Below are 24,681 nucleotides of genomic sequence, written 5' to 3'. Positions count from 1 at the left end.
ACCCTAATGAACACCTGGCAGGTCCAGTGTGTCTGGTACACTCATTGTCATATATAAACTGTATATATATATTTTTAATTTAAGTACATGCAGCCTAAGTTGTTGGTATGGTGGGTGACTGGACATGTAGTCTTGTGCCTTAAAGTTCTACTAATCCAGCACAAGGTGTTCCTTATATAGCGCCTTTTTACTTTACAAGTACAGAGCTTTAGCACAGTTGTTGTTTTGTTGTTTTTTTTTTCACAAATGAAGCCCAAGCAGGTGACATGGTGGTCTGGACTGAACTGGCAACCTTGCGACTTTGTATCCACAAGGTCACTCGGTCCCCCTCATCTTTCTCATAACCTTCTTCATGAATTAGTAAAGAAATTAAACAAAGGCAGCGTCACATGAAGCAGACCTGGAGGTGTCATTGCCCACCGCTGCCCCTAGTGGCCTCCTGTTGCTTAACAAGCATTCTTGATTGTTTCAAGTGCCCTTTGCGGTTTGCCCCGATTAGAGTCTAGCTGTGTGTGTTGGCATTTAATTCTTGTTAACCTCATCATGTTCTGTGTGCTTTGGCGTACTCTGCAAGGCGCTATATAACATTAATCTCTCACATTACACTCTTCATCCTAACGCCTATTGGAACGAGTAGAAGCTTTCGGGTCAACGCACAGGACAGGGACAGAAAGGGAGGAGAGTGACCTGGACAGTACTTACCAGAGGGTAGGGAGGCCAACAACGTCTGGACACATCTGACCCCTTAAGGTGACAAAGGGGCTGCTGACAGAGAGAGAAAGAGAGAGAGAGACTGCACTAAAGGGACAGTGTGTTTACCCTTTTAAGGTGCTCAGCGTGAAGGCTACCAGAAAGGCCCAAAGTGCAGCGGTCGTGGAGGCTGCTGCCCACCCTGATCTACCAGAGGTTCATGTTTGTTGTTAGGCGGATGGAGCGACGTGAAATTGTTACGTGTGGGTCTGACCAAGCAGGGGGGCAGCAGATGTTTGCTCTTTTCTCCCTTTGCTCGTCCCTCCACATGTGCTTTGTTCTTTATTTTTATTTATAACAGAGGCTCCACTTTGAACATGTTGTCCTCTTTGGTGTGGCATCTGCAAGAGCGCCCCCTACAGATGCTGCGTTGTCAGTTTACGCTGCCCTGTGATGGATCTTATGTTGAAAGGCGACTTTATTAAGTGAATGCTGTAAATGTTCTTTGAGTCTTCTGTTGTGTACAAGGTGCTGTTCAGCATACAGTTTGATGATATAGCGCCTTTCACTAGTCTGCCCCGGGTTATTGTTGTATGCTGCATTGAAGTATTAAAAGAGATGCACAGAAGAAAGATTAATAATATAGCGCCTTTCACTAGTCTTCTTTCAACTTCTTACTGTGTCATACATGTAAATACAGAATTAAGATTGTTCATATAGCGCCTTTCACTTGTCTGCTTTCTGTTTCTTTTTGGTTGTGTTTTATGTGGAAATTTAAAAGGCGCTCTGAAGACTGATGATAGGAGTACATTAAGTGTTATATTGTTGTGTGCCGTGTGGCGCTATAACAGGCGCTATACAGACTAAAGAAAGATAATATAGCGCCTTTCACTAGTCTGCTTTGAGTTGCTTTGTATTACAATGTGGCGGCACTGAATGTGCTGTACAGAGTAAAGACTGGTCATATAGCGCCTTTCACTCATCTACTTTAAGCTTCTTTTTTATTTTTTGTGCTGTGTTTTATTGTAAAATATGCTCTACGGAAAGGATGATTACGAGGTTCGCTGGGTAATTTTCTCTGAGACGGCGCCACAAGTCATTTGGTGACGTCCCGCCTAGCAGGTGTCACTCTTCGAACTAAGAAGGGCTGAAGTGACGCGTTGTTTACGCTCTACGGAAGTCTGAAGCGATTTTTTCCAAAACACGCTGTCTAATTCGCTTTTTTACCGCACTTGTCAGATGATGCCCGTACAGTATATAGCGCCTTCCATCAACTCGTTTACTTTCAGTTTCTTTGCATTATAGTATTTGTGTATTGTGTGAACTTATAGTGCCTTTCCCTCATCTACTTTGGGCGGCATGGTGGCACCGTGTTTAGGAGACCCTGGGGTTTGCGTCCAGGGACCTCAGTGTGTGGAGTTTGCATGTTCTCCCCGTGTCTACGTGGGTTTCCTCCCACATTCCATAGACTTGCATGTTGGGTGAATTGGTGACACTAAAATGGCCCGTGTGTATGTTGACCCGGTGATGGACTGGCACCCTGTGCTAGCTGGGATAGACTCCAAACCCCCAGGCCAATGACAATCTCCTTTCAGTTTCTTTATATTCTGTGATGTGTGGAAGTACAAACGCCTCTATACAGAATGAAGACCGGGCATATAGCGCCTTTCACTCATCTGTGTCGTGCTCTCCAAGGAGTTAGAGGGTACAGGAGGAATGAAGAGTGCTGATGCAGTGACTTTCACCAATCTGCTTTGAGTTTCCTTCTATTATCGTGCGCTGTGCTCTACAGAATGAAGACTGCTGATATAGCGCCTTTCACTCGCCCACTCTGAGTTTCATTGTGTGATATTTTTGGGTGCTGTGTGGCAGTATGAAAGGCGCCGTGCAGAGAGAAGACTGACGATGAGGATGTTGTGTATTTTAACGTCAGCAGCTGCATTGCAGTGATACTGAGTCCTGTGTTATGGGGTGGCACGGTGGCACAGTGGTGATGCTGCTGCTGCCTCACATTAAGGAGACCCCTGGGGTTTGTGTCCCGGGTCCTACCTGCGTGGAGTCTGCATGTTCTCCCCGTGTTTATGTGGGTTTCCTCCCACAGTCCAAAGACATGCCGCTTAGGTGAAGTGGCAACACTAAATTGGCTCTTGTTTGTGTTTGCCCTGTGAGGAATGGCACTTTGTTCCTGCCTTGCCCTCCTATGCTGGCTAGGATAGGCTCCAGGATCCCCATGACCCTGTTCAGGACCCAAGCAGGTTAGAAAGTGACATCACTTTGAGTTGTGTTCTTGTTTTCTGTCTACAGCTCCTGTTTGGGGTGACGGCCACGGAAGGCGCTGTATAAAGTACAGACAGACAGACTGGCATTCGGCGTCCACGTACACATCTTTTATTTCATGTGGCACCTTTTGTAGAGTGAAAACCTTCACCAGGCAGTTTGCCAACCGTTATAGCTCAGGGAGGGTCACTTGGTGGTCCGACGTCACTTCCTTGTGGTTTACAGTCTGGCTGTGCCACTCTGCCTAGTCTCTTAAAGGTTGGCACAGTGAGCCTTTTCCAGGTCCTTAGAGTCCCACTTCATGATTAATTTTCCAAATGGCCATCCAGTTGCCAAGTCACCCGGTCTGCCTGTCTCGGAGGGTCTTGTACCCACCTGTGCTCCATTATTTTTATCCAGAGAATGTGCACGTTGGTTTAATTGGGTAGATGGCCCCAAGTGGTGATGTCTGAATGTTAGTGGACCCTGTGATTAACTGGTGTCCCATCGAAGGCTGTTTCCTGCCACTAGGGTGGGCTCCGGCCCCTCACACCCCTCCATACCATGTTGGCGCTGACGGGTCACACAAGTGAGGCTTTGAACCAGCAGCCATGTTGTTTTACGGTCCTCTCCTTAGCCGCTAAGCCACCCTGTCTTGAGCTGCTACTGTCCTCGACCCCCCACAGCACAACACAATGAGTCCTGGCGCTGACCCCCCCAGTTGTCCAGACTGCTGGCGCCGCGCCGATGTTTGTGTTTCTAATTCTAGCCTCCCTCTGAAGAGAGAAGAAACGAAAAAGGAGCCGCGGTGCTAAATGCGGGCGACGGAGTCGGGGAGGGCAGGCCGTGTCAGTGGCAGAATTCCCCTTCTTTGGTTACCAGCCGCTCACCGTGACTTTGCGTTCTCTGGAATGGCGTGGGTGCGAGTGGAACTCCGAAAGGCTTGTGAACGGCGTGCTTGTGTCCACCCCAGGGGGGGCCTGGATGCGCCGGTCCTGCTTCCTGAGGGGGGTGCTTCTCTCTGCTTAGGCACTCCTCGCAGTGGTCAGGTGTGCCATTCCCAGGACAAAGCTGTGCCCTCTTGTGCCACTTAGCAGGGATTTGGCACCTGACTGGTATTTTTCATGCCAGAAAGTGAAAGTGAAGCCCCTGGGAGACTTTGTACTGCCATTGTTCTGCTAAGCTCTTTGTGGTTGAACTTTCCCGCTGAAGGTCACAGTGGTATCAAGATGAGGAACGCCTGCCAGGCTGGCAGTCCCCTCAATGCTCCTGGGGGATTCCTTAGCCATGCGTGAAGTATAATCACTCCAGTGTGTTGTGGAGTCTCCTAGCACGTGTGTGTGTGTGCCAGGACTAGAGTCCCAAAATGTGCCAACCCCTTCAGCTGGCACCTCTAAATCCTTAATGGGCACACACTCCCACCCTGAGGTCCTCCTGCATTGGCCCCCTTAACCCAGCGGAGAGGCTCGGTTGACGTCACCCCTTCCCGTCCGCACTGCACCGCTGGTCAAACCTTGAGCTCTAACAGCTGCCACCCTAACCCACTGCCCAGTCTCTTGATCAGCACCCCTCATTTGAAGACAGCGGCCCACTCTTCATTATGAGGTTCTGATGGGCTGATTTCCATTCGGAGGGCACAAAACCTGAGAGCAAATCATTCCAGGGGGCGCCAGAATGAATCTTCATCCACAAACGCCACAGGTGCCACTCAAGCAGGCGACTACCCACTGAGTCTTGATATCCCATCCACGAAAGTCACAGAAAGGATCGGTGACAACTGGCACTCCTGGTAGAGGCTGATTCCCAAAATGGGGCCACAACACCACCAGTACAGGGGGCACCAGGCCTTCATCATTTTGTTTTATTAACACTTCAGCCACCAGAATGATGCCAAGTGTTGACTTCACCAGCACAACTGGCCGTTGGCTGCGTAAAGATGCCAGTGTCAGTTTCTCTTTCCACTCCATACCCACTTACTGTACAAACCCACATGTGGTGCCACCTATTTGTAATTTGGGGACCGAGTTGGTGTGTGGAGGGCTGCATGTTGGTGCAGGTTTGTCTCTTGAAGTCATGATGGCAAACGTTTAGGAATGGTGCCATCTTTTGGGGAACATCTGTACTACAGAGCTGCCAAATGTGAGCTCCAGGGTGGCATTGTGCAGAGAGGCGCATTGCTTTGTTTTGGCTGCAGCTTGCAGGTCTTCTCCCTAAGCTGAAAGCTGCAGACTGTGCCCCTTACCATGGGCACACTCCCTCTGCTTTGTAGGTTGTGCCCTCCATTGTGCATTAAACCTCAAGTCCACGCCCTTCTTATTCAAAGCTGGGTAAGGAGATGAGCGGTCTGGGCGTGGTGCCCACAGACTGTTGAAAAATAAGAAAATAAAAAGTGTGTGTGGCTCCTCCACGAAGAGAGAACCGCACCCGCACTGCGTGTGCTTGCCATGGCACTCGAGATTCTGCACAGGTGCAGAAAGGGCCACCGTTAAGGGTGTCTGATGCACCATCTGTTGGAATGACAAATGCAACGCACTTTTATTAGCACATGCATTACAAAATAGACGGCGCACTGCAAACGTTAGCGCTGAGATCTGCTGTGGTCAACCCGTCTTAGAGGGGCAGCCCAACTAGTAATTAAATAAATGTGTTTCATGACCCGCTTACGTGTGGAGAAAACCATTTGTGAAGTTTCGAGTGTTCCCTGGAGCCTCCATAATCCTTCAAGGTAAGGAGACTGGAACAAGCTAAACTTAAGATGGCTGCCCGGCCAAGCAGAGCAACTATGGAAAGAGAGGTGACCAGTGGTCACTCGGGGTGACCTCCAGAGAACCTTTGTGGATCTGACAGAAACTTCCAGAAGGACAGCCGTCACTGCAGCCCTCGATGGATTGGCCAGGCAGGAGCCTCAGCTCAGTGAAAGACCCCCTGGTGGGCTCTCAGACTGGCAGAAAGAAGATTCTCTGGGGTGATGTAAGCAAAGTGTTTGGCCTCAACTCTTAGTGTCCTGTCTGAAGGAAAGCAGGAGCCGCTCGTCACCAGTGCAGTACCAGTCCAGTGGCTGGGAGGACAAGACGGGGTTGATGAAGAGCTGAACGGAGGAGCAGAAGCCCACCGATCACCTTAATGGAAACCTGCTCCGTGTGCTCTGGACCTCCGGGATGAAGACTCGCCATCCTACGAGACAATAAGTGGGTGGCGTAGGATCAACTCCGGGAATGTCCTCGAGTCTCCCAGCCAGAGCCGGAGAACTTGAACCCACCTTTGGAGAGACCGGTGGCCTCCATCCAGTCTGAGTGAGCTGGAGTGGATCTGTAGAGAAGAGAAGGAAGGAAATCCCCCCAAATCCAGATGTGTGAAGACTCCATGCTGCAATGGCTGCTCAGCTAAGAACTGATTAGGGGGGGTCTGAACATTTGTGCCAAGGGGCTGTTTCGGTTGGTTTTTATGTCTTTTTTATTTTCAGTACCACTGCAGCATTCCTTAAAATGTCCTCCTGGGGTGCTGAGTGTCACTCGATGAGGGACACAATGGATTTGAAGTGATTCTTGCAGAAGGTTACAACAGAACAAAAAGTCAAAGGTGAAGGGGGCTGAATGCAAAAGGGCGTGTTGTGTACAAATCAGCATCGGTGTCTGTGTGGGGGACGCACTTTTCTTCAAGGGTCTCTCAAGCTGGCAGTGAAGGTCAGGGTGATCGATGTCGCGTCACACCCAGGTCCCCATAGATTGTCCCTCCACCAAACATTTAGGACACATGGCTACAGCGCAGCACAGTCAGAGGACAGCAGCTAGGAAGTAAAGGGTTAACCGCGCGGGTCGGTGGTCTCTGCTGCTCCTAAAGAAAGTGGATGCCGGCGAGACACTGAGGCCCCCACAATCTGCTTCCCATTTTGCTGACGCTCGGGTTCACCGTGCAGGACTGGCCTGATGTGGCTTTTTCCCAGAAGCCCACTTAGCGGAGCGTCCATTTGGTGGCTTATATCTCTATTGCAGAAGGCGGAAATTAATTTTTAACAGGCTGCCAATCACGCAGTCTCCCTTGGGGTTGGGGGGGCAGCGGCTGGAGGTCACATCTGGGAATGTGTTCCTCATTTATTTTGGGTGGCTTCATAGTATGCAAGCAGGGGGATGTGGCTGTACGTGATATGGGGCAGTGACACAAATAGTAGCTGTCATGCCACACCCCTGGACACTCCCATGTCATACATGTGACCCCGCCCCTTCTCCTAAATGCTGTTCCATGGCACTACCTGTGCTGTGCTGTGCCATTTTTCCTGATTTCTCTGACTTCATCTTGTTGTTCTCCATCTCTTCTGCGCTCACCTGTTGAGCTCTTTCAGGTGCACACACACCTTTTCAGGTCTAAATTTGCAGGTATTGTCACGCCAGGTGCTTGTGGACTGGGTGTCCGTCCCTGAAACACAACAGAAGCACAGGGCAGCAGTTGAGCCCGACTGTCACAGGCCCAGGAGACGTTGGCACCCAAAGAGGGAAAGCAAAGAGCTCAAGTGAAGGTCACAGTGTAGACATTAGGAAACACCAGCTGGAAAGTAAGGACAAGTACAAACCTCTGTGGAATGGGATTTGGGAGTCGGCTCGTGATAAAGCTGGAACTCATAACCTGTAGGACAGGGATGAGCCCACCACAGGAAATGGAGAGGTGGGTCAGTGGACAGAAGAACATTCAGGCTGCCAACAAGAGTAAGCGGCAGGAAGAATGGAGAACTGAAACGAGGATTCAGATGACCTGAAAGTCACCATAAGGATCGGGGACTAAGAGAGCAGGACCCGAGCTGGGGTCAGAGCATCGACTTTGTGGTACTAATTCACTGGGACAGAAGCCATAATCCATAAACATATTGTATGTAGAACACAAGCATAGGCGGGAGACACGACAGATATGCCAGCCAGCAGCCAAGCACTGTGACTTCCGGGCCAGTTCAGGGACACAGGGGGACGCCATTATGTCTCAGATTGTATGGCTCTGTGTACCGTTTTTAGGGTTTAACAAGACAAAATGGCTTTAGGTACACTTGTGACAACACACGGTGGGGACATCATCAGATGCCACCATTTTAAAATCTGGTTGATGTATGGGTTTGACCACAAGCTTTTGGTGGCTGTCTTATGTGGGGGTACATCACAAACTCTGTAGTTGTCTGCACTTAAGTCTTCTATTGGATTCCATGGCCTACCCAATGCTGACCCCTCGTCTTTGTGCCAGCCAACTCCCCCTGTGGTGTGTGTGTGTGTGGGCTTGGCTTGCTTCTCTCTTAACGTCCCTGCTGCGGTGCAGCTGCTGCTTCTTCTCATGTGCACCTTATCCCTTGTGATCCCCCTGGCCTTCGAGGTGGGGGCTGCGCTCTTAGACAGATGTTAACGAGCGTTTCCTGAGCTGGATTAATGACACACATGCCACAGACTGACAGCCCCGTGAACCCCTCCTCACCCCCCAGACTCAGAGTCATTGCCACGTCTCTGGTGTTCCCTTTTGTTGTTTGGGTCCTGGAGGGGCTTACCTGGGCCTCCATCTGTCTTAGCGGCTGATGAGTCCCTGGGGTCAGCGTCTGCTCCTCATTAGTAATCCAGACGGCGAGCCACATGGGGCGGAGGGCGCAGGAGCAGCAGGGACAGCCTTCCAGTGCAACAACATTTTAGGGAAAGTGCAGACAGGAGTTTGCCATCTGGATTTGCCCTTTGCTTTTTAATTGGCAGGGAAAGCAAAGCACAGCCGTGCGGCAGCCGTGACAACTCCCTTGGGGCTTCTCTTGGCGCTTGGCTTCTTCTCAGTGTCTTAAAAGGCAGAGGACTGAGGATCTTGTGTCTGTGGGCCGCCTTGGTCTGATTACACCCTCTGCCGGCCTCTGCTTCACGCTGTTGTTAAGTCAGGCGGTGCTGCCTCCTACTGGCTGACAGTGGAACTGCTTCAGTCAACACCAGCGGCTTACACTGCCTGTCCTGATACTGTATAAGCATCTCGGCATAGTAATGAAAGGCGCTATATAACATGGAGATTATGTGTGACGTGTCACCTTCCTCAATGTTAACACGTCTATCTATCTTATAGTGCATTTCACTCTATCTATCTATCTATCTATCTATCTATCTATCTATCTATCTATCTATCTATTATATAGTACCTTTCACATCTATCTATCTATTTATCTATCTATTACTGTATATAGTGCCTTTCATATCTATCTATCTATCTATCTATCTATCTATCTATCTATCTATCTATCTATCTATCTATCTATCATTATATAGTGCCTTTCACATTATCTATCTATCTATCTATCTATCTATCTATCTATCTATCTATCTATCTATCTATCATATAGTGCCTTTCACGCTATTTATCTATCTATCTATCTATCTATCTATCTATCTATCTATCTATCTATCTATCTATCTATCTATCTATAGTGCCTTTCACATTATCTATCTATCTATCTATCTATCTATCTATCTATCTATCTATCTATCTATCTATCTATCATTATATAGTGCCTTTCACATTATCTATCTATCTATCTATCTATCTATCTATCTATCTATCTATCTATCTATCTATCTATCTATCTATCATATACCACCTTTCACCTCTTTGGCGTGTTGCCCCCTTTAGTCTGCCCACATCGTCTTTCTTTCTTGATCTTCATTTCAGTTTTGCTGATTTTGGATCTGCAGCCTGCCATTCCCCTCAAATTGTTCCCAACTGACCTCAAGAAGTCCCCCCAAGGCCCCCAGTGATCATCATATAGAGCCCACCATCTCCAGCTTATAACACATTAATAAAGCAATGTTAGAGCTCCCAGGTGAGAGACACCCTTTGTGCGCCTGGGTGTCTTGGCATTTTCTGCCCCCTTGGGCTGTGCCCACCTGCATCCCATCAGGTATCACTTGAGTGTAGCACCTCTATCAGTCCAGAGTATTGATCTCTGATGTGGAGGGTTTGAGGTTTTGGGTGGTCTCATTCTCATTGAGGGGCTCAAGCCACAGACAGACCCTCAGGATAAAGAAGTGATGGCCGTTTAGTTTTGTTTCTTTTTTCTACTAAGCCTAAACCTTTGTTCTTTTTAATTTCTTTCCAGGAAGTCAAGTGTGCACCCCTGGCACTCCCCTGGGCACTGGGCTGACAAAAGAAGCTGCCCAGCAGCTGGGTCTGCGTGAGGGAACTGCTGTGGCAGCATCTCTAATCGATGCCCACGCTGGAGGACTAGGTAACCATCTGAGGGGCTCTTTTGAGGTGGTCACTGGGTGCCATCGCTGCTCCTGTCTTGGTGGCACATCCTATAATGTGGGCACATGTGTGTGGATGGGGTCAATGGACTGCCATAAGAGTCAGCAGACTGGTATTATTAACAGAGGGCACACTGGGGTGCCACATCTTGTATTAAATTCAGTGAGGACTGGCAGAAGTCTGAATCCTTCAAACATCCACATCACGCAAAATCATAAAGAGCGAACAGGCTGGGCCTCAGGTGGTCACCTCCTAACGGCTTGTCTAAATGGTGGCCCACACAATGGGACCCACAAAGGCTGACACATTTCCACCCTCAACCTGTGGCATCCTCATGCTTTCACTGGCACAAGCTCCCCCTTGTAGTCATTTGCCCGATTTGTCCTTGGGCTGGCAAGACCAGAGGGCACTTCAGCCCACTGTCAGGCACACATGCACAGTTATATGAACCACCCTGTCACAAATGTAGATGGTCCTCTGCTGTTTAATTTCTCTTACTGATGTTATGTCTGAGTATGTCGCCCTCTAGTGTCTGCACATTGTAACTGACATCATCCCTAACTACGTGGCCCTCTACTGTTAATCTTTCTTATTGATTTTATCTCTGAGTATGTCGCCCTCTAGTGTCTGCACTCTGATGGTGCCATTAACTACATCGCCCTCTAGTGTGCACACACTGTTACTGATGTCATCCCCAACTACAAGACCCTCTAGTGTTTTATTCCTCTTACTGATTTTATTGCTGAGTATGTCGCCCTCTAGTGTCTGCACTGTGATGTTGCCATTGACTACATTGCCCTCTAGTGTTTAACTTCTGTTACTGATGTTATTGCTGACTACATTGTCCTCTTGTGTCTGCACTCTTTACTGATGGTGCCATTAACTACATTGCCCTCTAGTGTCCACACTCTGATGGTGTCCCTGACTACATCGCCCTCTAGTGTGCACACTCTTCATTGACGTTCCTAACTTCACGACCCTCTAGTGTTTTATCTCTCTTACTGATGTTATCTCTGAGTATGTCGCCCTCTAGTGTCTGCACTCTGATGGTGTCCTTGACTACATCGCCCTCTAGTGTTTAAACTCTCTTACTTAATGTTATTGCTGACTACGTCGCCCTGTAGTGTTGGCACTGTTCACTGACATCATCACTAACTTCATGCCCCACTAGTGTTTAACTTCTTTTACTGATGATGTCATTGACTATGTCGCCCTCTAGTGTCTGCAGTCTGTTACTGATGTCATCCCCAACTACAAGGACCTCTAGTCTTTAATCTCTTACTGATGTTATATCTGAGTATGTCGCCCTCTAGTGTCTGCACTCTTCACTGATGGTGCCATTAACTACGTCGCCCTCTAGTGTGCACATTCTGTTACTGATGTCTTCCTTAACTTCATCGCCCTCTAGTGCCGGCACTCTGACGGGGTCCCTAACTTCATGGCCCACCAGTGTTTAACTTCTCTTACTGATGTTATCTCTGAGTATGTCGCCCTCTAGTGTCCGCAGTCTGTTATTGGTTTTTAAGGCGTGTTCTGTCCCGTGTTCAGAGTCACGTGGAGTTCTTTGTCCCGTGTGCTAATTGCCGTGCCACACGCCACCACACTTTCCAGCACCGTGTGCAGTGAACCCCCGGACCCCAGAACTTCTGTCTTCCTCATCTGAAGAATCTCCGACTGCAGTCCTAAGATGGCTCTCCTATGAGTGCTGAGGTGCCTGACTGGGACCACAGAGGTATCTGAGTTGCGGGGTCACCCTTGTCTGTCGTTCTGCGTGTCCCGTGGAGCAGCTGTTGTTGTGATGTGAAGCCGCTGCGCTTTTATTAGCACACAGACATCAGGGAGCCGGGGCTCAAGTGGGCATGGAGGCATCTCGGAGCTTCCTGCCACCGTCAGGCCCTCACACTGAGTGTCTGCAGGACCCAAAAGATTCAAACCCCAAAGGATGCCCCCCTCTTGTAGCCACAGCACAGAAGCCCCAGTCGTGAAGTGCTGACATTTACCCCCCTCCCCCGTTATGCCACACTGCCTCCTGATGGCACCTCTGGTGTTTAAACTGCTAACTGATGTTATCGTTGACTCCATCGCCCTCTGGTGTCCATTGCTGGCAGTGCCACCTCCAGTGGGTGCGTCACACCCGGCCCTCTCATTTAATATTTCTGATATTTGAAGGTTTATCAAAGCCGTCAGCAGGGGGTCTCAGACTGGTTGGTATGAGTGGTGCAGTGATGGAGGGCAGTCGGGGGTCTTGGAGTGAGCGGCTTTATGAATGGGGACGTCAAGTCCGTCGAGAAGTGAACTGGAGTGACCAGGAGGTGACTGGAGAGCAGAAACGCATCAAGGCGGAGCACAAGTGCACAGTTGGCGACGGAGATGCCCGAGGCGAGTGGGCACAGTTGGCTCCTCACCCGGCCTGCTTGTTCATTCCCTCTTGCTTTGTCTCTGTTGTTGGCCATCTTATTTCCTTTGCATTTTGTTTGCGTTTGTTTGCCTCTTTGAAGACCCCCCAGTACCCCTCACTCTGTAAGGCGCTATATACTGGAGAGCCAGGCGGGTGGCACCACATGCCACTGCACTTTTAACGAGCAGCTGCACTGAGCCGCACTTCTCCTCTCCACTGCCAGAGGGCGTGTTGTGGGTGTGGTGTCCCCGCTGTGCCCATCCTGCCCCCCGTTTACAAGTCCCGGACTTTTTTTTTCTTTTCTTTATTCTGTACGGGAAGTTGTGCCCAGACAGGCAGGCACGCAGAGCGGCGTGGCCTGGCGAGGAGTGCCAGCTGCCTTTCATCTCAAAGCCTCTCATTTTCTTGTCTTCAGAAGCTGCTGTCGATGAAGCAGGTGGGTGTAAGGATGGCAGGGGTGTGCAGGTGACCACCGGCGTCTGCACCTTTTGGTTTAATGACAAACACTGATGACCACTGAGAGGTGACAGCTAAGGGACAGACAGACAGACAACATCCTGTAAGGAATTCACATCAGAGGACTAGAAAAAAACAAAGGAAAAAATGAAGGAAGCACCCTGTGGGTGGCATCTGGGGCTTGGCAATGCCAGCTCCAATGAAAGGCAGTCAGCCCAGTGCAGTGACTACCAACCCAGTGAAGAAGCAGAAATAGCACAAGAGGGGCGCCACACATCACTTGAAAGAATGACAGAGGGCAGGGTACAAATCACTGCTAGGAATAATGCAGGACAGGGCACAAGGGGGCACAACATGGTGCAAGACTAAAATGGGCCAAAATCATTAAAAGGAATAATAGAGGGTAGGTGACAACAGGGCATAGAGCGCCAACAAAGCGACAATACACTAGAAGGAATGGCAGAGGACAGGGCAGAAGAGGGCACAGCAGGGTACAGAGTAGCAAAACAGCTACAAATCAGTCCTATGGAACAATATTGGGGCAGGGTACAAGTGGGGTGGGGGCATTATGGAGTACAAAACCAGAGTGTGCCCACGTCTCTAGTAGGAGTGATAGAGGATGTGGTACAGGAGGGCACAGCAGGGTACCAAATCAGCCACAAAACACTCTAATGGAACATTAGGGGCAGGGTACAAGGAGGGCACAACAGGGCAGAGAGAGAACCAAAGCAGCTGAAAAATCATTATTAGGAATGATAGGGGACCGGGCACAGTGGGGGCACACAAGAGTACAGAAGCCTTGGAGAATGTGGAACAAGAGTACATAGAGTGCCAACACAGCCACAAGTCACTGGAAGGAATGATAGAAGACAGGGCACAAGGGGCACAGCAGAGTGCAGGATCAGAGTGGGCCCAGAAAATTTAAAGTAATAATAGAGGACAGGGTACAAGGGGGGGAACAACAGGGTGAAATATCACTAGAAGGAATGCTTGGGGGAAGGGCACAAAGGGGGCACACAAGGGTAAAGAGCTAGCATGGGCCCAAAACACTAGCAGGAGGATGTGACACGGGGTCTAGAGCACCATGCCTATCATTAAATGTAATAATGGAGGACAGGGCACAGGGGGCAGAGCAGGGTGCAGGACCAGAGTGGACCCCAATAACTTAAAGGAATAACAGAGGACAGGACAGATGGGGGGCACAACAACTTACAGAATCAGTTTGCACCCATGACAGGAAAGATGGGGGGGCACAAAAGGGTACAGAGTCAGCTAACGCCAATGACAGGACAGGTGGGAGGGCACAACTGGGTACACGTGACACTTCTTGTGTGGTTTGCTGGAGGCATTTATGGTGCCTCATAGACACAGAAGCCGTTAGTCCCTCCGCTGGCCTTCGTGTTGTGTTCCTGTGTCACCGCGTACCCTCGTGTGGGTGACGTTAATGCACTATTTGGCCAGCAGGTGGGTGGCACACCTTTATCTTATATAGTGCCTTTCACTTTTGTCATGAGTGTTATTTTTTACGGTGACTCTCAGGTGCAGTCAGACACCATATAGCGCCTTGCATGGCCAGAGCTTATACTGTGACAGTTCAGGGAGTGGGTCCAGGTTGTGAAAGGCGCTATACTGCCTTCAGTGTTGTAGTTGTCAGGTGACGTCAGTGGGGCGTGTGGACCCTCACTAATGCCAGTTGTGCCACAGGATCTTTGGCCTTTTGCTCAGATGAGTGAGTGAGTGTGGCGCCCCTCACGGCTTTTTCTGACTGTTGAAAGCATAACGACAGCCATGTCGCCCGGGGGGCTTTGGCGGACCGGCCAGGTGCAGATGCCTTTCTTCTTCCAGAGGAATGCCTGTGATTAAAAGTTCCGCATGATGAAAGGCGCACCGCGATTGGTAAGGCGTCTCCTTTCAGAGGGCCAGGCGGCACTTAATACCAATTAAGCTTCTTTTAGCGGGAGCGCCATCTGCTGGCAGGAAACCTGACCCCGGCCTGAGGTAGATGGTCTTTAGCGGCCTGCCTGCAACCAGATGACAAGGTGGGTGTCTTAAGGGGCAGCGTTTACCCCCCAGAGGATCAGGACAGGGGAGCTGCAATGGCAAGGTAACAGTTGGGACCTTCGCCAGGGCTGGCATCGGGCAGCACTCCCATCTGGGAAGCTTTTTTGAATCCTGTAGTAGGCGGGCATGGAGGCTTATTTATGGGGAAGGCTTCTGTTAAAGACAGCGCCAGGTGGTCAGCTGAGGCAGAAGGGGGGCCGACATCTAAATGACGGTACAGGCGGTTGATGAATCAATCAGTCGAGACGTTGTGGTGGTCCGGTGCCGCTCAGATTCACACTGTTGATGGGATGGTGATTTATTTATTTATTTATTTTTTTGGTGGGGTTCCAGGAGTGCATCCAGTCTTGGGCCGACCCGCACTCACTCACGGACAGAGACACGGAATCCGCTAAATGAAATAAATGAGTGAATAATATGTTACATGGGAATCAAATATAAACGGCAAAAAAATAAGACCACCCTCCCCTTCCTCTTTGGCAACAACAAATCCAATGCACGACAATAAACACCCACAACAACATTCATGGGGGGCAAGTCCTGTGAACTGCAGAGGTGAATGTAAAGTTTTTCCAAGTGTTTTTTCTTGAGATGCATGGGAGCGCTTCCTCCGACGAAGACAATGCAGACGGGCACGAGACAAAACTTGAATGCACTACCACAGTAATGCGGGACCACCACGTGACATCCGCACAGGCGACAGCAGTGCTGACAAGCAAATGACGGCACCCTCTCTCTCTTTTAAAGTTCCCAGCAGCCCCGTTGCAGATGTCCAATCCAATCGATGCCCTGGGGGCTGCTGGGAATTGGAGTCCATCAAGTTGTGGCACTGCTACCACGTGATAACTGTGCCTTTTTACGATGAGCACTGCACTGATGTAGCGCCTTTCATGGAGGGGCATAGCAAGAGATAGATAGATAGATAGATCTTTATTGTCATTGTCACTTTTACAAAGGGACAACAAAATTGAAGAAGGAACAACAAAATTGTCACACTGGAATTGACCAAGAAATCAGCCACGAGATTGAACACAAGTCAGTCTTTATATAGCACCACTCATAATGAGAGATACATCGGTAACAAGTGAGTTCACTGTCACCCATATAGCGCCTTTCACCATGAACAGTTTTAGAAAGAACTGGAACATCTGCCCTTGGGCACAGCATCTCCTGCTTGTTTATCTATCCTTGGCCCCCTTCTCCCAGTATACTCCTCATCTCTCCTCCTCACCATCTCACCTCTCTGACTTTGTCTCCCAACTGTCCCACCTGAGCTGACCCTCTAATGTCCTCATTACTAATCATGTCCATCCTCGTCACACCCAATGCCAATCTTAACATCTTCAACTCTGCCACCTCCAGCTCTGTCTCCTGTGCCACCGTCTCCATCCCATATACCATAGCTGGTCTCACTACCGTCCTGTAGACCTTCACTGTCACTCCTGCTGATACCCGTCTGTCACTAATCACTCCTGACACTTTTCTCACCGGTGCCTGCACGCTCTTCTTCACCTCTCTACCACACTCCCCATTCTTAAACTCCTCCACCTTCACCAACTCTACTCCCCTCATCCTCACCACTCCACTGACCCCCCTCTCATTCACTCACATGTATTCTGTCCTGGTGGTCCTACTGACCTTCATTCCTCTCCTCTTTAGAGCAGATCTCCACCTTCCCAGGGTCTCCTCAGCCTTCCCCCTACTCTTGTCACAGACCGCAATGTCACCGTCCAGTTTGTATGCCTGGCGCAGCCTAATTAGCAATGCATGACAGTTCTGTGTGTCACAGTCGGTCTGTGAGTGTGTCATATAGCGCCTTTCACAGTAAGGAATAGAAGTGCCCCGCGGTCCACTTGAACGTGTCATTAAGTCAGAACTCTTTCAGTCCAAGTTTTAAGAAGTCAAGTGGAATGACCCCCTTCATTGGCTCACCAAACACATTACAATATGCAGACCTTCGAGTACATCTCGCCTGAAGGGGGCGCCTGAGATTCCTCGAGAGCCTGCATATTGTAACGTGTTTGGTGAGCCAATGAAGGGGGTCATTCCACTTGACTTCTCATTGCACACATAATGGCTGACACGGTACAACGCCCTAGTAATCCAAGTTCTATAAAGCGCCTTTCATACCGAGAGCGAGTGAGCCTTACGATCCCCGTGAAGGTGTAAGGAATACATCAGGGTTTAATGTGGCAGCTCCCATGGGGGGACGTGAAGGGCCTTACAGCCTGCTTGACTGTGAAGCGTGAGTAAGAGAGAAATCACCCGGCGTGCGTTATGTGGGGGAGAAATAAAGCGCCTTACAGTACCCTGAAGAACGCGCCAGCGTTCTGTTAGCGGGTGTTTTATACAGCAGCTTTACTGGCCACCCGAGAGATGCGTTATGTTGTACTGTCAGATAGAGCGCCTTACATCAAGTTACAAGTCAGTCTGTGTTTTATATAGCGCCTTTATCAGTGTGAAGTGCTTTACGGTCCACTTGAGTGGGCGACTTACAAATAAGTCCATTAGTTGGTGTGAGGAGCTCCTTTCACAGTGAAGCACACACACACACACACACCAGGCTCTCCGTTCTACTCGAAGATTTCATTAAGTAATCTGTCAGTTCCTCTGCTTCATATAGCGCCTTTCATACAACTACAGCGCTCTACATTCTACGTGGATATTCCATTAAGTAACACATCAGTCTCTGTTGTATATAGTGCCTTTCTTAAAAATGTGATGCTACACATTCTACTTGAATATTTAATGACGTAGCAAATGAGTTAGTCAGTCCCTCGGCAAACCTGCTCAAGGTTAAGGGGGCTTGGAAAATGGTACGGCAGTTTAATACTTCATCTGTTTTATACAGCGCCTTTTGTGAAAATACAGCCCTTCGGGTTCTACTTGAACATGTAATTAAATAATAAATTAATTTTTCACATTTTATATAGTGCCTTTTATAAAAATTCAGCGCTTTTGGTTCTACTGGAATATTTAATTAAATAATAAATTAATTCTTCACATTTATATAGTGCCTTTTGTAAAAATTCAGTGCTTCAGGCACTACTTGAACATTTAATTAAATAATAAATGAATGATTCACATTTATATAGATATAAATATAATAAATATAGAATAAATAAATCTAAATATATTTATATTTCAGACACATACAGTGCTTTAGGTTCTACTTGAACATTTAATTAAATAATAAATGAATGATTCACATTTATATAGATATAAATATAGAATAAATAAATCTTTCATACACATACAGTGCTTCAGGCACTACTTGAACATTTGACTACGCAGTGTGACAGACGGCCACGGCCATTAGGTGACCAGGACGCCAGCTGGATGGAAGGACCGGGGGTGAGAGCATTCACAAGGAGCTGCCTTGTCCCGGGACACTAGAGGGCAGCACTCCTGGGCGGCTGTGGGGCCATAGATTCCCGCAAGGCATGCTGGGAGTTGGAGTTTTGCATAGACCTGTTGGGTTCCGTGGGGGCCGCCATGGGGAGCTGCAGACCCTCAACTTTTGGGCTTCCATCACACCTTGGGGGTGATTCCCTAGAGCACTCCCAGGTGTAACATCAAAGGAGCTGCGTAACTCCCTTTGGGGGTCAGAGTCGGGAGGAAGAGGGACACAGCTTGACCGTGGAGGAGTGGAGGTGGAATGGAGAAGAGGAGGAGGCAGAGGAACTGTGTATTGGTGCATTTGACTGTGTCGCTGGGGGGAGTGAGGGGTAAAGCGCTTGCCTACTTGCAGGTAAAGGTGTGCTGTGCTGGAACTCGCGTCTCTGCCTGTCTGTGTCGGGGCTGCGGTGGCTGGAGTGCCCTTGGTCTCCACAGTAGTAAATCAATTCACATTTCTATGACGCCTTTGTTAGACATACAATGCTTTGGGTTCGACTTGAACATTTGATTAACTAATGCATCAGTTGTCAGTTTTATATAGCGCCTTTGTTAAAAACACAATGCTTTGCATTCTGCTTGAACACTGAATTAAATAGTAAATCCGTTCATCACTTTTTGATAGCACCTTTCTTAAAAATATAGTGCTCTGCATTCTATTTGAACTATTTAATTAATACCTCAGTTAATCACATTTATATAGCGCCTTTCTTGCATTTCTTTTCTTGTACTGCATTCTATTTGAACATTTACTTAAGCAATACCTTACTTAATCACATTTATATATTGCCTTTCTTAAAGATACAGTGCTTTGCGCTCTTCCTGAACACTGAATCGAATAATAAATCTGTTAGTCACTTTTTTATAGCGCCTTTCTGAGACATGCAGTGCTTTGTATTTTACTTGAACATTTAGCAAAGTAATACATTGGTTAATTGATGTTCTATATAGCGCCTTTCATAGTGAGGGCTTCTAAAGAGCACTTCAAGATCCCCATTGCCGTGTAGACAGTTCTAACCTGATATAGCGCCTTGCATGTCAGCATGTTTGCAAAGCTGATCACAACGCAATTAGTTGACGTGAGGGTCCACACACTAAACTACACTGGCGATGTTTGAGCAGTGGGGCGCTATAAATAAAAGCACTGTCAGCCTGTCCCTGTCCCTGTCCCCTCACACTTGACTTGCTCAGACCCCCGAGATTTCCCGCTCCACACAGTTCTTTATTTTTCCCCCTGCTGAGGACTTTCTGAAGGTGCGGCGCTAATTTAAAGTGTCGGTTGTCCTACAGCCGGTGAGGTAACCAGCCTGCTGTGTCTCTCGGCCTGAATGCGTATTCTTCATTTAATATAGCGCCTTTCGATTGTCCCATGGCTGTACGGTGTGCTGCCTGCATTTTGTGGTCATCTCAGCTCAGTCCTCGGACTGGTTACCCGCACCTGAGGCCAGTGTCCAGCCATGGATTGGGTGGAAGTGCTGACGCTGACCCGAGTCGTACCCACCGACTGAAGTGAAGGATGGGACTCGCCCGAAGGCAACAACGTTCACCCCTGGTGCTGCCTGGGTGGGGACGGCTGCTCAACGACACTTCACTTGTGTGATGGAGGGCTCGTGCACTTGTGTTTTACCTGATCCAGGTCTTCTGCCTCTTGTGCCAGGTGTACTTGGAGCAGACATCCAGGGGCGTGGGCTCGCCTGCCAAGACCGGCCAATAACGTCTCGCATGGCTCTGATTTGCGGCACCTCGTCCTGCCACATGGCGGTAAGTCCTCCTTAACCCACCTCACCACATTTCAGGAGTAGAACACAGTTGACCACCTGAGATGAGCTGCCGTCCTGTCTGTCTGATGAAGTGCCCAGCCACTCATCTTCATCTTCTGGGGACCACCCGTTTTTATTGTATCCCAGACGGAAGAGGCGGGGTCATCTTGGGGCTGAAAGTGGGGCACTAAATGTCTTCCTGGAACTGCCTTTCTGGACTACGGGTGAAAAAGAAGACCATGTTAGTGACAGCACCCCCTGTTTTCGCGAGCTGGTACTGCTTTCTTTGACAGAGCCAGACACGCTTTCATGACACTCTCTCTCTCTCTCTCTCTCTCTCTATATATATATATATATATATATATAGTGGTAGAACAGCCCCCGTACACAGACAGACAGACCCCATATGTCCAAAACGCACACTTTTTATTGTCTTCTTTATACACGGTACCTCACAATGCCCTTCCAGCCTACCTGAATCCCTTCTTTTCTTCACTCTTCAAATACTTCAGCCGCCTCCAATCCTCTCCTGTCAAACTCCGTCTTCTTTCTCCTGACTCCCGCTCCTCCAATGGAGTGAGGCGGCCCCTTTTATGATGCCCCAGATGTGCGCCAGGTGCTCCGTGACCATCTTCCGGCATCACTTCCTGGTAATCCGGGTATATCTGGAACCCCCTCTGGCATTCCCAGGCTCACTGACCCTCTGGGCGCCACCTGGCGGTGGTCACAGACCCCCAACAGGGTTGAGCTTCTGTGCTCTGATCCCGTGACCCCCACACAGACCAGGATGGCTGCCCACTCGTGGCCCAGGGGAGGTATGGTCCCGCTCCCGGTCCCTCCAGGCGTCCCCAGCGCTCCGCCACAGTATATATATATATATATATATATATATATCAGGCATAGACCGACACTGCAGGTCATTCCAAAGGCGCTATATTGAAGTAAGGTGGAGGGCTGCACAGACCCTTTAAATAGACTGTAGTAGTTGCCATCATGCGGGCTGCTCTTTACGTCATGGCGCCTTTTGCAGTGGTACAGGGTGGGGTGTATTCATGAAGGGCCTCCTTTAAGAAGGTTTGGGCACTCAGGATTCCATTCACCCGCCTGCATTGCTGGCATTAGGCTGGATACATCCATGCTGTTTGCACCAGTTGTGACCGGTCCAAAGCAGGAGCCGAGATTCCTCAGTGCGGATGACATTTTTCCAGTTGCCCAGTTTAAGTGATTTTGTGCCCGCCATAGCCACTTTGACAGGAGTGAAGGCCCACCATAGTGTTCTGTTTCGGTGTTTGACACCCGTTGCTGTTGTCATTTGACAACGTTTGGTCTTCCTTTCTGTTAACTTGGCCAGGTCTCTACATTTTCCTTTGACTTCTCATTAACAGAACTGGATGTTCCTCTTTATAGCGCCATTCCCTGTAAACTGCAGCGCCTTCAGACCCCCAGTGGGTGGCCAGCTCTGGCAATGATGCCACATTCATGGTGGCAGCTCAGACCACATGTCTGGGCCATTAAGACTGTAAAGGAGGTCCTGGGTGGATGGATGGTATTTTTTTCCCCTGGATGAGAGGCCCGTGGTGGACTGTTGACCTGGGCATTAATGTTCAGCCAGTACATTAGGTGGCAACATTCTGCTGGCATGACTCCAGACCCCAGGGCTTCATGAGAAGTGTGGCTGTCAGGGTCTTTGGAGTGAGCTGTTGGTGGGCCCTGTGACTTACTGGAGTTGCACCCTTGTGTTTCTTGAAAAGAAGCCTGCCCTCCTTAGCTGGGGGACTCTGAGTTGGGAATGGAGGAGCCCCCCATCCTGGTCACTGGACCGTAAGAGAATGGCATTGAGCCTTTGAACCTGCCATTTGTGCTAGTGTAGTTGGGGTCTGGGTTTGGGGTCTGAGACTCCGCCCCCTGCTGTCCAAACATGACACCCACGCCTTGCGACTACTTGCTGTGTGGATGAAATGGAGCCGCCTGATTGGCTGCCTGGAGCAGCAGGTGGACACTGACAGAACTTCACGTTGACTTTTTAACATTTTAATCTGGGTGGACATGAGTGGACCCCCGGGGTGGCGGCCGTCTGTCTGTCCATTACATCTGTCTGGATGCGAGTGTGCCGACCTTTGAGACTTCCCATGCGGGTCACTCAGTTCTACTGGAGCTCAGCCCGTTCACTTTCAGGACTTTTTTCCATGCAGCTGACAATTTTCCATCATTTTTTTTTTTTTTCCCTGATATTCCATGGAAGTCCGGTGTGAATTCCCCCACCCCCCCTAAACAGAGTTTGCTTTTTCCAGTTCATTCCACATCCTAACACGTGGGTTTGCTGTAATCACAGCCAGACACGTCCCCCCCCCCGCCAACCACCCGGACGATGTCAAGCAGCTGTCTGTCCGGGCCCTGAGCTGACCGGCTGCTGTTGACGGCTCCTGATAAGCGTCGCCTCGCTTTGTTTTCCCAGATTTCTGCTGGCTGTGAGCTGGTAGGGAGACGAGGCGAGTGGTGCGAGGGGACAGTCAGTCTTCATATAGCGCCTTTCATAGGGAGCATGCGCTGTATGTCTCTGTTGGTGGTCACATCTGAGTGTGTCGAGTGACCGTAAGGAGCTGGGTGGACTACGGAGAGGGGACACTGAGGTAACTTCAGAGAGGACGAGCCCACTTAAAGAGAACGTGACAGGCCAGCGAGCAGTGAACCGTTGTGAACTTCCAAAAAACTGACCAAGTGAGTGGATTGTTCAAATTGAGAGTTTCACATGAGGGATAAACAGTCCATGGTGGGCAGCGGGCCCACCTCCATAGATCTCACTAAACACAGGGGTCACATCAGGCAGTGTGGCACAATGGTTAAGGCTCTGGGTTCAAAGCCCACCACTGACACCATGGAGTGATCCTGAGCAGGTCACTTCACCCACCCACCTGGGCTCCAATTACAAAAAGAAATGTCACCAATGGGGTCTCGAATGTTGTAAGTCAATTTGGATTAAGGCGTCGGCCAAATAAATCAATGTAAACATCGGGGTGGGCCAGGCATCTGAAAGTGGCCAGCCTAACCATAAAGATGTGGTCACTTCAAAGTGTGTCCATTTTGAGTTTCTTTTTTAATTGAGAGTTTATGACAAGGTTCACCCTTTTAAGGTGGGCAGCGTGCCCACCTCCATATATCTCACTAAGCACAGGGGTGACATCGGGTGGTGTGGTGCAGTGGTTAAGGCTCTGGGCTTCGAATCCCAATACTGACACCACTATGTGACCCTGAGCAGGTCACTTCACCCACCTGGGCTCCAATTGCAAAAGGAAATGTCACCAATTGTATTATAAACGTTGTAAGTCGCTTTGGATTAAGGCGTCGGCCAAATAAATCAATGTAAACATCAGGGTGGGCCAGCTTAACCGTAAACTTGTGGTCACTTCAAAGTTGACTGCTAAAATTGACCAAGTGTGTCCATTTTGAGCGTAATTTTTAATTGAGCATTTAAGACAAGGTTGACCCTTTAAAGGTGGGCGACGTGTCCAGCTCTGTATATCTCACTAATCGCTACAGATACTTCGGAGTGGACCACCTTTCTTACATTGCACCAAGTGTGTCCTCTTCCATGTTGGTGGCCAACCTACCAGTGGACTTGTTGATTTCCTCTCCTGAAGACTGACCAGATGTGTCCTCCTTGTTTTAATTGAGAGTGTCTGATGAGGCGGACCCCCATATGGTGTTACACCGCTAAAGACAGACGTCACTTCAGAGTTGATGGCCCCTCCCTAAACTTGACTGTGTGTGGATTGTTCAAACTGAGAACATCAAACAGGGATGGCTGGCGGTGTGTCCATCTCCATATATCTCACTAAACACTGAGGTAACTTCAGAGTGGGCCGGCCCCCTTAAAATGGATGGAGTGGTCCACCTATCAGTGAACTTGAGGAAACTTCAGAGTTGATGTCCTCTCCCAAAACTTCACCATGTGTGGATTGTTCAAACGGAGAGCTTCAAACAGGGTTCAAGGTGGACGGTGTGTCTACGTCCATATATCTCACTAAACACTGAGGTAACTTCAGAGTGGGCCGGCCCCCTTAAAATGGATGGAACTTGAGGGAACTTCAGAGTTGATGGCCCCTCCCAAAACTTCACCGTGTGTGGATTGTTCAAACTGAGAACATCAAACAGGGATGGCTGGCGGTGTGTCGATCTCCATATATCTCACTAAACACTGAGGTAACTTCAGAGTGGGCCGGCCCCCTTAAAATGGATGGAGTGGTCCACCTATCAGTGAACTTGAGGAAACTTCAGATTTGATGTCCTCTCCCAAAACTTCACCATGTGTGGATTGTTCAAACGGAGAGCTTCAAACAGGGTTCAAGGTGGACGGTGTGTCCACCTCCATATATCTCACTAAACACCAAGGTAACTTTGAAGTGGCCCCCTTAAAATGGATGG

General features: G+C 49.1%; 1 protein-coding gene across 3 annotated transcripts in view; it reads left to right on the top strand.

Annotated features, from left to right (window-relative positions):
- The window catches only part of fggy (FGGY carbohydrate kinase domain containing), a 155,690-nt gene that overhangs the window by 93,538 nt on the left and 37,471 nt on the right, over window positions 1-24,681 (top strand). For all 3 annotated transcript variants that reach the window (XM_039734715.1, XM_039734716.1, XM_039734717.1), the window contains exons 7-8: window positions 10,040-10,168; window positions 20,157-20,260. In XM_039734715.1, coding sequence (XP_039590649.1) covers window positions 10,040-10,168; window positions 20,157-20,260 — 233 coding nt within the window. The remainder of the gene's footprint in view (window positions 1-10,039; window positions 10,169-20,156; window positions 20,261-24,681) is intronic.

Source organism: Polypterus senegalus, chromosome 14, assembly GCF_016835505.1.
Source record: "Polypterus senegalus isolate Bchr_013 chromosome 14, ASM1683550v1, whole genome shotgun sequence".
NCBI lineage: Eukaryota > Metazoa > Chordata > Cladistia > Polypteriformes > Polypteridae > Polypterus > Polypterus senegalus.
The sequence above is the reverse complement of the archived record's forward strand: the minus strand, read 5'-3'. Positions and strand labels throughout refer to the sequence as shown.